The sequence below is a fragment of the Vigna unguiculata genome, chromosome 9 (assembly GCF_004118075.2).
Source record: "Vigna unguiculata cultivar IT97K-499-35 chromosome 9, ASM411807v1, whole genome shotgun sequence".
In the NCBI taxonomy this organism is placed as follows: Eukaryota; Viridiplantae; Streptophyta; class Magnoliopsida; order Fabales; family Fabaceae; genus Vigna; species Vigna unguiculata.
Window position 1 is genome coordinate 43,158,101 of NC_040287.1, and position 12,401 is coordinate 43,170,501.

A 12,401-nucleotide genomic window follows, 5' to 3' on the forward strand; every position below is an offset into this window, starting at 1 on the left:
TGGGCAACAAAATTCTGCTGGATTTATAAAACATAGGTATAGTGCATATGTACTTTAGCAGTGCAGTTTGCACTTCTTTCCTTTTTACATTCTTTCTCCACACCCCTTTGTCTCCCCTATTATACAGTTCCCATGGGGTAGTATAGAAGAAAGAAAATTTTGATATACCTTTTGAACGGCTTTACGTACAAGCAAACTAATAAAAGAATTACACCCATTATAGCATGGAGTATATTAACTCAATGGGATACCTGCAAAGATTAGAAAACCGAAAAGGGGAATAGTTAATATTTTACTCATTTTGATGCAGTTCACAATAATATTGTAAAAGATAAATGGTAGGACCTCTGTTATGTAAAAGCAAAAATCCTATCTGTAATATTTGTGCGGCATATTGGACACTCAGAACATGCAAGTGAACAAGATTTACACACTGCAAGATCAAACGAGAGGCTATAAGTATTCTGACAAAAATTGTATACACAAAATAAAATCACCAACAAAAGTTAGACTAACAGATTCAGACAAGATAGGAAAAGACTTACAACAAAAATGTCGGCATGGAAGTAGAATTGCTGCAGTTGGGGATTCAAAACATACTTTACAAACATGGGAATTGGCGTCGCCATTCCCATGGTACTTGAGTTCTTTTTCCTTCATTTCTTGCATGCGCGCCTGAAATCATAAATTCTACCAACCTTATTAACATAACTCATTTAAGTCTCAGAAATGAGTTGCATAACAAATTTTAGAAAATGAAAATCTCTCAAATGATGTCCACGTGCACTAAGAATACAACTAATATTGAGTTAGTGTTTTTATCATTATTTTTGTTCAATTATAATTTGTTTTCTTTTAGTCATGCATTACAAAAATAAAAGAGAACAAACAAGCTATGATCAGAAGTCATATTTGAATAATTTCTCAATCAAGAAATATAGTAAAATCTATTCAACAAGATCTTACTCATTTTCACGATGAAGGTCCAATGCATTGATTATTAAGAACTAAAATAAATGTGGTTGACTTTCTGTAAGTTACAGAAAGTAGTTCATTGCAGATCGCAATTTAAATACTGAGAAATTTCGTTTCTTTTTATAACTACAAGTTTGCAAGAGATATTCTTTCATTTGGCTTTCTCGAGACGATCATTATGATATATAAACAAAATAAGTTATTTAATTAAATATAAAATTACAGACAATTTTCTTTTGTCAGATTTGTATGTCTTCCTACATAAGATTAGGCCTACTTAATGGACTGTTTCGGTGTATTTTCAACGAAAGAATAGAAGTATAATAATGCTCAGTTAAGCTTGCTACTCTGAACTAATAGAAGGAGAAAGTTGTAACCCCTAATCAAATTTATGGTAATCACTCTATAGACTCGGAAGAGATAAATATTAATGAGAATGGTCTATATAAAGACAGCACATACAAGTTAGTTTGCAAAAATAGTGTTGAAATTTAAACCGATAAACTATAAATAGATACATAAAAATATTGGGTCCGTATTTTTTTTTATCAAAATCAAATCAAATTTGATTTAATATCCATTATTCATTGTCTTTATTCTTTATTTTCCTTATTCCCGACCAGACTCAATAATTTCAAAACTAACTGAAAATCAGTTCAAAATTTTCTGAGACGAAGAAAAATTTAAATAATTCCATAATAGGGTTACCTTGAGGCGAACAACCAATGGCTCTTCTTTGGGAATTTCATCATCTGTTTTTGGTGCATCAAAAAGCTGCTCCTTGGGAAATATATTACTTTCAATGTCATTAACTTTTGTACCATTTAAGTGTTGCGCACCATCATTTTCTTTATCCATGTTCGATTCTGGAACAGCATCCCCTTCTTTTTTCAACTTGGCAACAAGGATCCACATATTTGCTAGATCATTCTCCAAGGCCTCTTCTCTTTTCTTGGCCTCTTCAGCTTTTTTCCTGTACTGTTCCTCTACAAATTCCTTCTCGGCTAATGCAGCCTCCAGAGCTGCCTCTCTTTGTTTCCTAGCCTGTAGTTCCAACTTCAAATCATCAGCATCAAGATTCCATGACTCAAAATCATCCACAATAGCTCCTGAAATTTCATTAGCACGGCTCGAAATCCTCCCCTTTCTTCCAGATCTTGCATCACCGAACTTGCGGTTAATACCGTTAACTGTTTGCACAACAGCACCACGAGAGTTGACCAGATCTCGCGTAGCCATCAATTCTTTTTCCAACTTTGCATTCTGCAATGAAAGTTTTGTCACTTCCCCAGCCAAATTTTTCAGCTCCACAGCAGCAGCAGAGGCCAGTTCTTTGGCATAAGAAGCTTCTTCAGAGAGTTTCTGATTCTGAACACGCAACCCACTATTATCTTCTGACAAGTGAACTTGCTCTAGTTTTAGCTTTTCATTTTCAATTTCCTGAAAATAGGGAAGAGAAATGGCCATTTAGTATAGGATGAAACACTGAAGCCTTAAATTACTTTAAATATCAATCTTCACACGGAATTTCATTAATAAGATGGGAATACAAAATTATATAAAACGAAGGAAAAAACAACAAAAACAAAGTAAATAGAATATCGGTGGGACATAATTTTATCAAATAACACTCATACACATACAGTGGAAACAAGAGGAAGAGAGTGCTTCTACTCAATATATTTCAATCTAAAATTGATGCATTACTCTTGGTTCAAGATTAGCCTTTTATAGGCTTTACAAAACATTATAATATTAATTTTTTTAGACAATCCACTCAAGAAGGAATTGTCAATAAATATCCTTTCAACTTATGACTCTAATTGAATGGTGCTTACAATTTTGTGCAATTTTGTGCGGTGCCTACAATTAACTTTACTAGTGTAACTACCTTTATGCTTTCCAATAAAGTTACATAGCTTTCTATAAGGTAAGTTTTGGTCCAATCAATCATTTTCTATCCGGTCAAAGTTTTCAACTTTTGCAGCTTGATTTAATTACTGACAAAAAAGCATATAAAATATTCAACTATACTACTACAAAAGAAAAGCTACCTGGGATTGTATTTTCTTTTTCAACTCATCAGCGTGTTCTCCTGATGCACACTGTTCAGAAGACGTTAACAATGTACCACTAGGAGCTGTTGCAAGTTGCTGCTCTAGCTGCTTCACCTTTTCTTGCAGCTCTCGGTTTTCAGAACACTGTTAAGAAAAGAAAAAACTGAAGAGGAAGACTACCAACACAAACTTGTATTCTGATAAAGTTATATCATCCTTAATTTCAGGTAGGGAAAAAAAAAAGGTTTGGCATAAGGATCCAAGTAGCTTAGCTCAAAAGTGGAAAGAAAAGGCCAAAAAGTAAGAAAGCAGTAAGACTAATAAAAGCAAGTACCTTATCATTTAGCTGTTCCTGAAGGACACGGTTGTCTGCAGATTTTAGCTACAGATATTTTAAAAACACATTAATTTTTTGAAAGAGTGGCCATCGTTGATCACAGACTATGCTAAAACGTATAATGCAATTGCTAAATACTCGAGGGAGGGGGGACACAATATTGGAAATAAAATGACAGCTCAATAACACCCGAACAAAGCTAAAATACTACTCACCTCCAACTCAAAGGCCTTTTCATTACATTGAGTCATTAACCTTGTCACTGTCTGTAACAACAAAACCATGAAGAAAAAGCATATATGACCTTTTTCATAGCATTTACATAAATTTCCAGGCTTCAAATCTATATTTGTTAAATTTCAATACCAACAATATCTCTAACCTGCTGCATTTCAACTAGTGACGAATTAGACACTGGAGAATCTCCGGTCTCAATTTCAATTAATCTTTGCTCTAACACCTTCATTTGCTTCCTTTTTTCTTGGATCTCACGTTCCAAGTTCTCAATCTGTAATTGAGACAGCATTTTAAAGAACACAAGCATTTCAGTTAGGAATGAAGATAGTAACTTTTGTTATAATTTTATCAATCGATTAAAAATGGCATGTCAAGTACTAAGGATTACAGAAAAATGTGAGGGGAATCAAAACAATACCAGAGTGTTGTTTGGCATCAGTAAATGCATCAAACAAACTCGATTGATATTGTTAGAACGTGTATTTGGAGACATCATTATTGACGAATAAAAAATATTAGAGAGAAAGTTAATGCGACATTGTCTGAAAACAAAGCAAAATACCTGAATTTTGGAGCCTTCAGGGTCATTTACAGATTGCTCCATCAACCGCTTCAGAGTGCTAGTACTTAAAGCAACATCTCCAGCTAGCATTTTGACTTGTTCAACCAGAAGATCCTTCTGATCTGACGCTGTCATCCCACCCTACAATTCAATTAGCAGTCCCGAGTCACAATTTTAAAGCATACAGCAACAAACTACTTAAATAATGATTGCATAAATAAGAAAGAAAAAGGTAAAAGAAGTTTAGGACCATGGGACCCAATTGAACACATTCTGTCATGAATAAAGCTATGGAGATCATTGGCCTAAATTATTAATTTTTAATTTTGAAAAATTTGTTCTAGAATTAGAGAGGAAAATTCAAGTAGAAATTTGTTCTAGACACGTTTTACATCTTATTTTAGAATTCCAAAATAGCACCCAAAAGCAAGAATGTTAATAGAAATCCATCATAGACTATATACAAGACCAATTATAGTATATAAATGGAGACAATCCTCACCTTAAAACTTCTTAATATGAATATCAAAATTTGTCCTAAAAAGGATCGTTGAGCTATCATGCCATCTACTATTGGACCGCTTACCCATAAGTATCCAACCCCACGCATAAAATGTCCTAGTTAGATAAATGCCCTCCCAAGGATGCTCTAGTACACGCCTCAATCACTCTGGCCATTGACATCGGAAAAAAAAAAAAAAAAAAAAAAAACTTGTCCTAGATATATACTTTTTTAAGTTTCTGATCCCATCCTAATACCGCATCATCTATCTGAAAAACTTATTTAAAAGCATAAATTGAAGTGTGAAAAAATAAAAAATAACACGTTGTTACAGACAAATTTTTAGTTTACCATTGTCAATTTTGTTCTACTGATCAGTTCACCAGCCTGTGTTGATTCAGTTATAGTACTGCTAGCTGGGGAGAACTCTTCATTCCATCTACTAGAAGATCTTTTATGTCTAACGTCATGAAACAGATCAGATGACACCACAGAAATATCTTTCTGACTCTCATTTTCAATCAACACACCATCAGGCGAGGCATCAACTTTCTGAAAAATAAAAGAAAAAAAAAACACGTTGTAGGGTCTTTGCCACCTGGTCCATAAAGTCCATAATGAAAGTCTAATTTTAACATAAGGGCTTTCAGGAATGGTTTACATGAAAGCCCCTGTGCATGTCCAACAAGGAATGATTTATTAAATTAGTGACAGAAGAAACAATCACTTGAAATTAAAATTGAAAACGAAATTTTAAAGAAAAAAAAAATTGCTGTAATTAACTGAAGTATGCTCACATCATCCTCGCCAACAGAATGACTTCGTTGATGGTTGGGAACATCAGTTAGATATCCAGGAATTGCATTCTTTGACGAAACCAGAATGAGTTTGGTTAGCCTCTGGATCCTACTCATAAGAGCAGCTTTGGCTTCCTCCTCTTCCTCCAATCTTGATTGCATTTTCACTTGACCTTCTTCCAACTACGCATATAACAGTACAAAATAATTAAAAAAGCAAAGATGGTTACAAATCACATGTAGCGTGTGTAAAAAGTAAAAACTAACAGTAGAAATGAATATCAGGAAAGCTAAAAACCTTTTGCTTTAAGGTCAAAATTTCCTCATGATTGACACCAACTAGCATCCCCTTCTTTAGTTGATCGAGTTCTAGTTTCAGGACAGAAATTTCTCTCTGGTACTTCTTAATTAGAGATTTCTCATCAATAATCTGTTAACAAATAATTCCACAATGAATAAGAAAACTTTCATGCTTAAGGCATGCATAGATATCACAAGCTTGAGCCAACCTTATTGCGGGAAGCATATATTTCTACTCGTTTTGCCCTGCTGGCAAACTTCAAGGTATTATGAGTTTCCTCCATATTGCTGGACGCCGGAGTTACTGTGCATATAAGCTGAAATTTTCACATTACAAGAAATTTTAATGCGGTGACTATACACAGACAATCTAACAGTGCAGGGACAAAATGCAAGAAAGAAACCAGAATACCCATCCCTAACTAAAGAATCACATTCAAATAGAATAATAACTCTACGGAATACAAGAGACAGAAAATATACTTAAAGCATATAATAATTGAAAATGCTGTAGAACCCAAAACTCACTGAAACATGCCCATGTCCACTAAGAGAAGATTGCAAGAGGCGGGTCAGCTTTGAATCTCGATAAGGAACATGAGATGCCTTCCCCTCGCTCAATTTTCCGATAACCTTCACAATGAAATCACAAAATCAAGACAAAACCTAAGACCCCCCACCCACTCCCAAAAACAATACAAAAATAATATATAAGATTTCATCTATTCCTGCTAAAACAAAAAGTGAAGCCTTGGCACGGCCTAATAGATACTTGTTTTTTATCAAGATATAACAGAATTAGATATATTGCTAATAAAATAATTTCTAGCTGCTTCATTACCCAATAAAATTTTCAAAAAAGAATTCATTTCAACCAGTTATAACCATATCTTTTAACAAAGATATTGCAAGTCAGCTCACGTACAAACAAATTCTCACAGCTGCTCCCTTGTAATAAAAACATAGAGATTATAAACAGTGATCTGACGTACAAAAATAATGCATAACCAACTACTACATTGACAAACAAATTTTGTAACACCTACAGTTCCAAGTGTCAGAAGACTTTTGTTGATGTAAGATCCTTCCTTTCTTCTTAATCCAGTTGTTTCAGTTTTTGAGCTCTCAGATCCAGCCAAATCAATCAAGTTCTGAAGAAGAAAACGGGAAAAAAAAAAGTTAAAAAACAATGTCCGATCAGTAGTATAAACTGAAATATTTTGGGAAGCCATAAAAAAGTTTTACGTACTAGCTGAGAGAAGATGACTCCATCATAATCATCACCATGGGCACTGCTCTCTATCATCTGCAAATGTATTGGAAAACATTAACAAGAGAGCTCGGTTGTTTTTTTTAAAAATAAAAATAATAATAAAAAAAAAAAAAACTGGCCTAAAGAGATTCATGTCAGACAGAAAGCAAAAATACATTACCTATATAATCACTAAACATATTTTCAGCAATCATCAATCAGGTTTAAGATGTATGCAGAAAAGACAAGTACAGCAATCCGCACAAGTATATACATTTGGCAAGTTAGCATTTTTTGAAACTACAAAGCCTCAGGCCTGAGTCAGGTATTTTTTATACAATTGCAGCAACTACCATATCAAGCATGCTTACCAGTGTAAATATTGTGTGACTCCGGCTGCTAAAGAGATTAAAATTGTTCGATCCAACATGACGGTGCTCTGCCGTGTTAAAAAAAAAAATTGTCAACAAATGTTTCTGAACCAACCATTAGTCAAGATTCTGGTAATATATGACACATACAATTTTGAAAAGGAATGGGCAGAATCGTGCCACTATCATTCTCAAGATAATTACCTTCTCCAGCAGCAATAAAGGAAAGTGCATGTCCAGGAGATAAAACAACTTCTTCCTTTATACCCTCCACATAAGTTCCCTGGAAAACAAATCACAATAAAAAATAAAGTACGTTCCAATTAGACTAGAGAAAGAAAACATAACGTATCAAGTTCAAATTTAATTCCTAAATTTTCCTTGAATTACAAATGCTGTCATTTTATTTCTTTAATGGAAAGTATAATACATGATTCCAACTTAGAAGCTAATCCTTTAATATACAAACATAAAAACAACAAAAACATAGATATTCTTACATGAACATGGTCAAAATTACATTGTAATACATTGTAAGTGTAGCAAAAAAAAAAAAAAAAAGTGGAAAAAATAATAATACTCAAATATCAGAATTCACCAGAGAACCAATTTAGTATCAACAACAGCACCAAAGTAGTTTTACTCTCAGATTAAAAGTTCATACATAATACATGCACTTCATTCCAAGATGACTAGAAATATCAGTATTGATGTATATGAAAGCCAAATGAAAACAGATCAAGAGACCTGTCATTTACAGATAGAATAAAAATAGTAGATCAAGTACTCTAAACAGAATTCAATTGAGAAGAAATAGTAACACAAGAAACCTGTGCATCTTCTCTAACTCGTAAATTTTGGCCAGTTGGATCAAGTAAATCATTTATCACCTGATACCAAAAAGAAACAACCAAAATATTTTCATTATACCAAACATTAACGCACAAACAATATAACAAGCAAGAAGGAGACAATCAATGACAGAGGCAGGATGGAAAATTTAAGGCAAGAAAAAAAGCGTAACTGTACAAGGGCTGAATTGTGTTCAGCACAAAAATGATGGTACAAGGGATGTTTTGTCATTTACCTCGTTGTATATTTCTAGATATGACACTCGGAGTAAGAATTCTCTTCCCGGGGTCTGCAGTAAAAATACAGTTAGGCACTCCAAGCAAGATGAGAGTAAAATAAAATTAAGATGGAATACTTTGGTAATCAATTCAAGTCAAGTTGAATTAGCAACTATTAACTATTATGAATCAGAACCTAGAGCTCAAGTAGTCTTGCAGGTAATCCTTTGAAAGTAACTACAAGGAGCACCTAGATGACTATGTAGAGAACAAAGCAAGAGACTGACACACATGATAGATACAGACACAAATAACAAAAGATATAGCCGCCACACATGATTTAAAAGCATAAACTATAATGAACAACGACGGCATGATGCGGAATGTGTGGTTTAAATAATCAACAACTACTGAGCTAGGAAAATAATCTTACATCTTGGATCATACTGAATACATCCTTTATAGCCAGGGGTATAATACCAGGTGAATTTTGGTCTCCCTGCACATTGTTATTGGAAACAAAATCATAGCTTAGAGACATAACTGGAGAGATCATGTCTATACAGAAAAGAATATATTACAAAATGCATTTCAAAGGCATTAAATACTTTGAAAACGAAGCAAGAAACATGACAACGTCAAATGTGGTAAGAACTACAAGTTAATCAAGCATTGGCAAGCCAAAGCAAGCTACAACCAAATTTTAAACTTCTACAGTGGACATGCTAATAGGATCGTTATACAAATGGCTGCAACTTACAATAAGTAAGCATAACATGTTACCATCTTTTATATGCCCGATATAAAATGCATATAAGGAGCAGTATCAGTCACCCAAGAAGATTTCTTATTGTTACTTTTGCATAAAGGACATAGTAGATCAGATCATGGTTACAAACTTTCACAGAGACCAAATCACTTGATAATGTCATACTTTCTATAATTCAACCAGTGGGAGAGAAATTGACGGTCTGAACGTAAGGCTATGTTAAATGGGTAGCAAGCATATGCTATCAAAACTACTTTTAGTGGATGGAAATAAAAAGCTTCAACGACTGCATTAATGTATGTGATTTTCATAACTAAATCACATTAGACTACAAAACTCCTATACTTAGCTTAGTTCTTTTAAAGTAATCTTGATATGTATGCGTGCACACATACCTTTTGAACTTGAACTGAACCATAGTTTCATGTATGCATTGTCAGCACTGCCTATATAAAGTTTTCCATTTTCCACCGAAAATGACCCTAACCCTAAAAGTTGTTTCATGTGTAATTGATCGTCCTACATCAGTCATAAAAGTGCTCATCGGTAGTTTACCAGATTCTGCTACACAAAAATACTAGTTAACTGTTTATCCTGTCCAGAAAATTAAGTCAACCATAAGTGGATCAAAACCCCCCTTTAAACACAACCCAGAAAATAATCTTCTAAGAAATTATTCATTAGTTGTACAACAGATATATATAAGCCACACTTCAAGAATTGAAACAAGCAGTACGGCACTTCTAAACAGTCCTTAGCCACCGGAATGTCTAAGAACAGCAGGAATAATATTACATTCTATATTTTTCACAAAAAAAAAAGTATACCACGTGAATGTTTACACGTACTACATATCATATGGCATATGTGCTGCCGTGTTCAAAAATATAAACCAATACAGCATCACTATCTTGTTAACACGGACCTTGTCTGACAATAACCAACTCTAAGAAAAAGAAAACTGCAAAATATGGACGACACGCAAGTTGCAAATTTGGGACATGGTGATTGACGAAAGGCGATACACGAAACATGGATTTGAAGAAAAAAAGCGTAAAATGAAAACAAAAAGGAAAATCAAATCAGTAATTTAAAAAATGACACTTACATGCATAGTATGTGTCTTACCACTACTTGTCACTCCATAGGCAAACACAGTTCCTGCAATATGCAGAAAAAAAAAAATCATCTTCAAGCAACCAATTGATGAACAACAAAGAAGACGACTTCGAAATTTAACACTATACCAGAATACAATTAACCGGTTCCACCTAGTCATTCAAGGAGACACTAAACCAGTATACAACCATAACAGTTTTCCTCAATCCATTAAAATAACTTGATAGTACCAAAATTAGACTCTGCTCGTATCACATTGTCATTTTGTATCGAATCCAAAATTAACACTCCATACCGTTCACGCCCTCCATGGCAGCCTTCACCACAGGTTTTGCCGCTACTTCATACACTTCATCAGAATTTGTATGAGGTCCAAAAACTCTATCTGCCACAAATTAAAACAGAATTCTAAATTTAGCATCCGCAGTTTCTCCTCTGGCATCAAAATCAAAGTCAATTTTCCAGTAGAAGCCTCATTGACTGATAAAAAATCAATCAACACGAATAACCACAACACGCACGAGGAAGACATAAAGCAATACCAAATGCATAGGCAGTAGCTAGATTATACTCGTTTCTGACAATCTTCTCGCCATCCGCATACCACGCGATCTCGTCCCCTCTCTGATACTCCCTTTCACTGCAACCGAAAATTCAATCTCAGATAACACAAATGGAAAAACCGGACGATTCAATCGCGCAGCGAATGGATCTGAAACCACAACCTCAGATCTAAGCATTACCTCAACGGCCTAAACCGAATCGTGACCGAAATACTATCGCCGGACTTTGACGAATCCACCGGCTCCGCAATCAGGTCCTCCTCCCCGAACGCCACCGGAGAACGGCCGGCGTAACCTCGAGAGCCGTTGTACGTTGACTCGCTGCGACCACGATTCGGCGTCATGGATCGGCCACCGGAGTTGAAAAACGAGGACGTAGAGGAAGAGCCGGAGCGCGGCATTAACCTTCCGTTGGTGAAGGAAGAGGAGGAAGAAGTGGATGAATAAGGAGTGGAAGGTTTACGGTAAGAAAACGGCGAGCTACTCCTTCCGCGCGAGGAGGAAGCCATTGATTTCACTCTCACCGAGCTGGTGACACAGTAGAAACCAATGACGCAGCGAGGGGAAGAGAATGTGTCACAAGTCTCACATGGATATGCAGAGAAAAGGGATCAGAATTTGGTTCTCCTGGCTTTTCATTTTCTTTTCTCCGTTGCTTCCTTTAGATGGTTTGGGATATTATTGTATGAGACAAACAAAGAGAGGAAAACACGCAAGCACGCATGCAGCACGCGCACGGAGACACAGATTGTTTCGTCTTCTTTAGTACAGAGGAAGTAGCTCTAGCCGTGAGTGAAGATGAATGGGAGCAGAGAAAACGGAGAAGATGCTCATCGTTGTCACAGTTCAAATTTAATTTCCTTTTTTAATATTTTAGTTTTGAATGAGAAAAGTTTAAATTGAATTTTTTATTTTATTATGAAATTTAAATTTAATTTTTAATTTAAGTTTACCAGGACAATAATGAAGTGGGTGAAACGAAAGGGTTTAAATTGAATTAAAGTGTTTGGAAGGACCCGCGCCGCGCACGATAAAATAGAGTGCTGACGGAATGAATGACTTTCAAAAATAGGATGCGAAGTTGAGCGGGAATAACTGCGCCCGCCGATCACCAATAATTCTATTTCATTCCATCATCAATAATAAGACAACATTGTAATTTTATTTTATAATAATTATTATTATTTTAGACTTTTTATTCATCTCATAAAGAATGAACGAAACGAATCTCCTAAAACAAGACTTTTTATTTAAACTTTTAAGCATTTACTAAATCAACTATATGGAAAGTAAGCTTTAATTTAATCCAATGGTTCCTTCTACCGTGTTTGAATTTTATTTCTATAAATAAAAACCTAATATATGTAAAATAAAAATCTAGTTAGGAAATATTTAGTTAATAAGTGTGTTGTTAACACTAGTCAATGCATTTCTTGAAAAACATGAATAATACGATGTAATAAATGGGAGTTGTTAACATTAATCAATCC

The 12,401-nt window shown here is 34.7% G+C and overlaps 1 protein-coding gene across 1 annotated transcript; it reads right to left on the reverse strand.

Moving 5' to 3' along the window:
- On the reverse strand, positions 1-11,766 carry LOC114163276 (kinesin-like protein KIN-7D, mitochondrial). Its single transcript, XM_028047491.1, has 25 exons — positions 11,092-11,766; positions 10,891-10,988; positions 10,644-10,733; positions 10,338-10,390; positions 8,894-8,959; positions 8,478-8,531; positions 8,221-8,280; positions 7,595-7,673; positions 7,391-7,458; positions 7,017-7,073; positions 6,814-6,918; positions 6,296-6,400; positions 5,977-6,084; positions 5,766-5,897; positions 5,468-5,650; positions 5,022-5,222; positions 4,169-4,309; positions 3,752-3,877; positions 3,585-3,635; positions 3,367-3,414; positions 3,030-3,176; positions 1,684-2,415; positions 546-675; positions 346-433; positions 1-251 (listed from the first exon to the last, which is right to left on the reverse strand). The coding sequence occupies exons 1-24, from the start codon at positions 11,418-11,420 to the stop codon at positions 351-353; spliced, it is 3,246 nt and encodes a 1,081-aa protein (XP_027903292.1). The 5' UTR covers positions 11,421-11,766; the 3' UTR covers positions 1-251; positions 346-350.
- Positions 11,767-12,401: the final 635 nt, after the last annotated feature.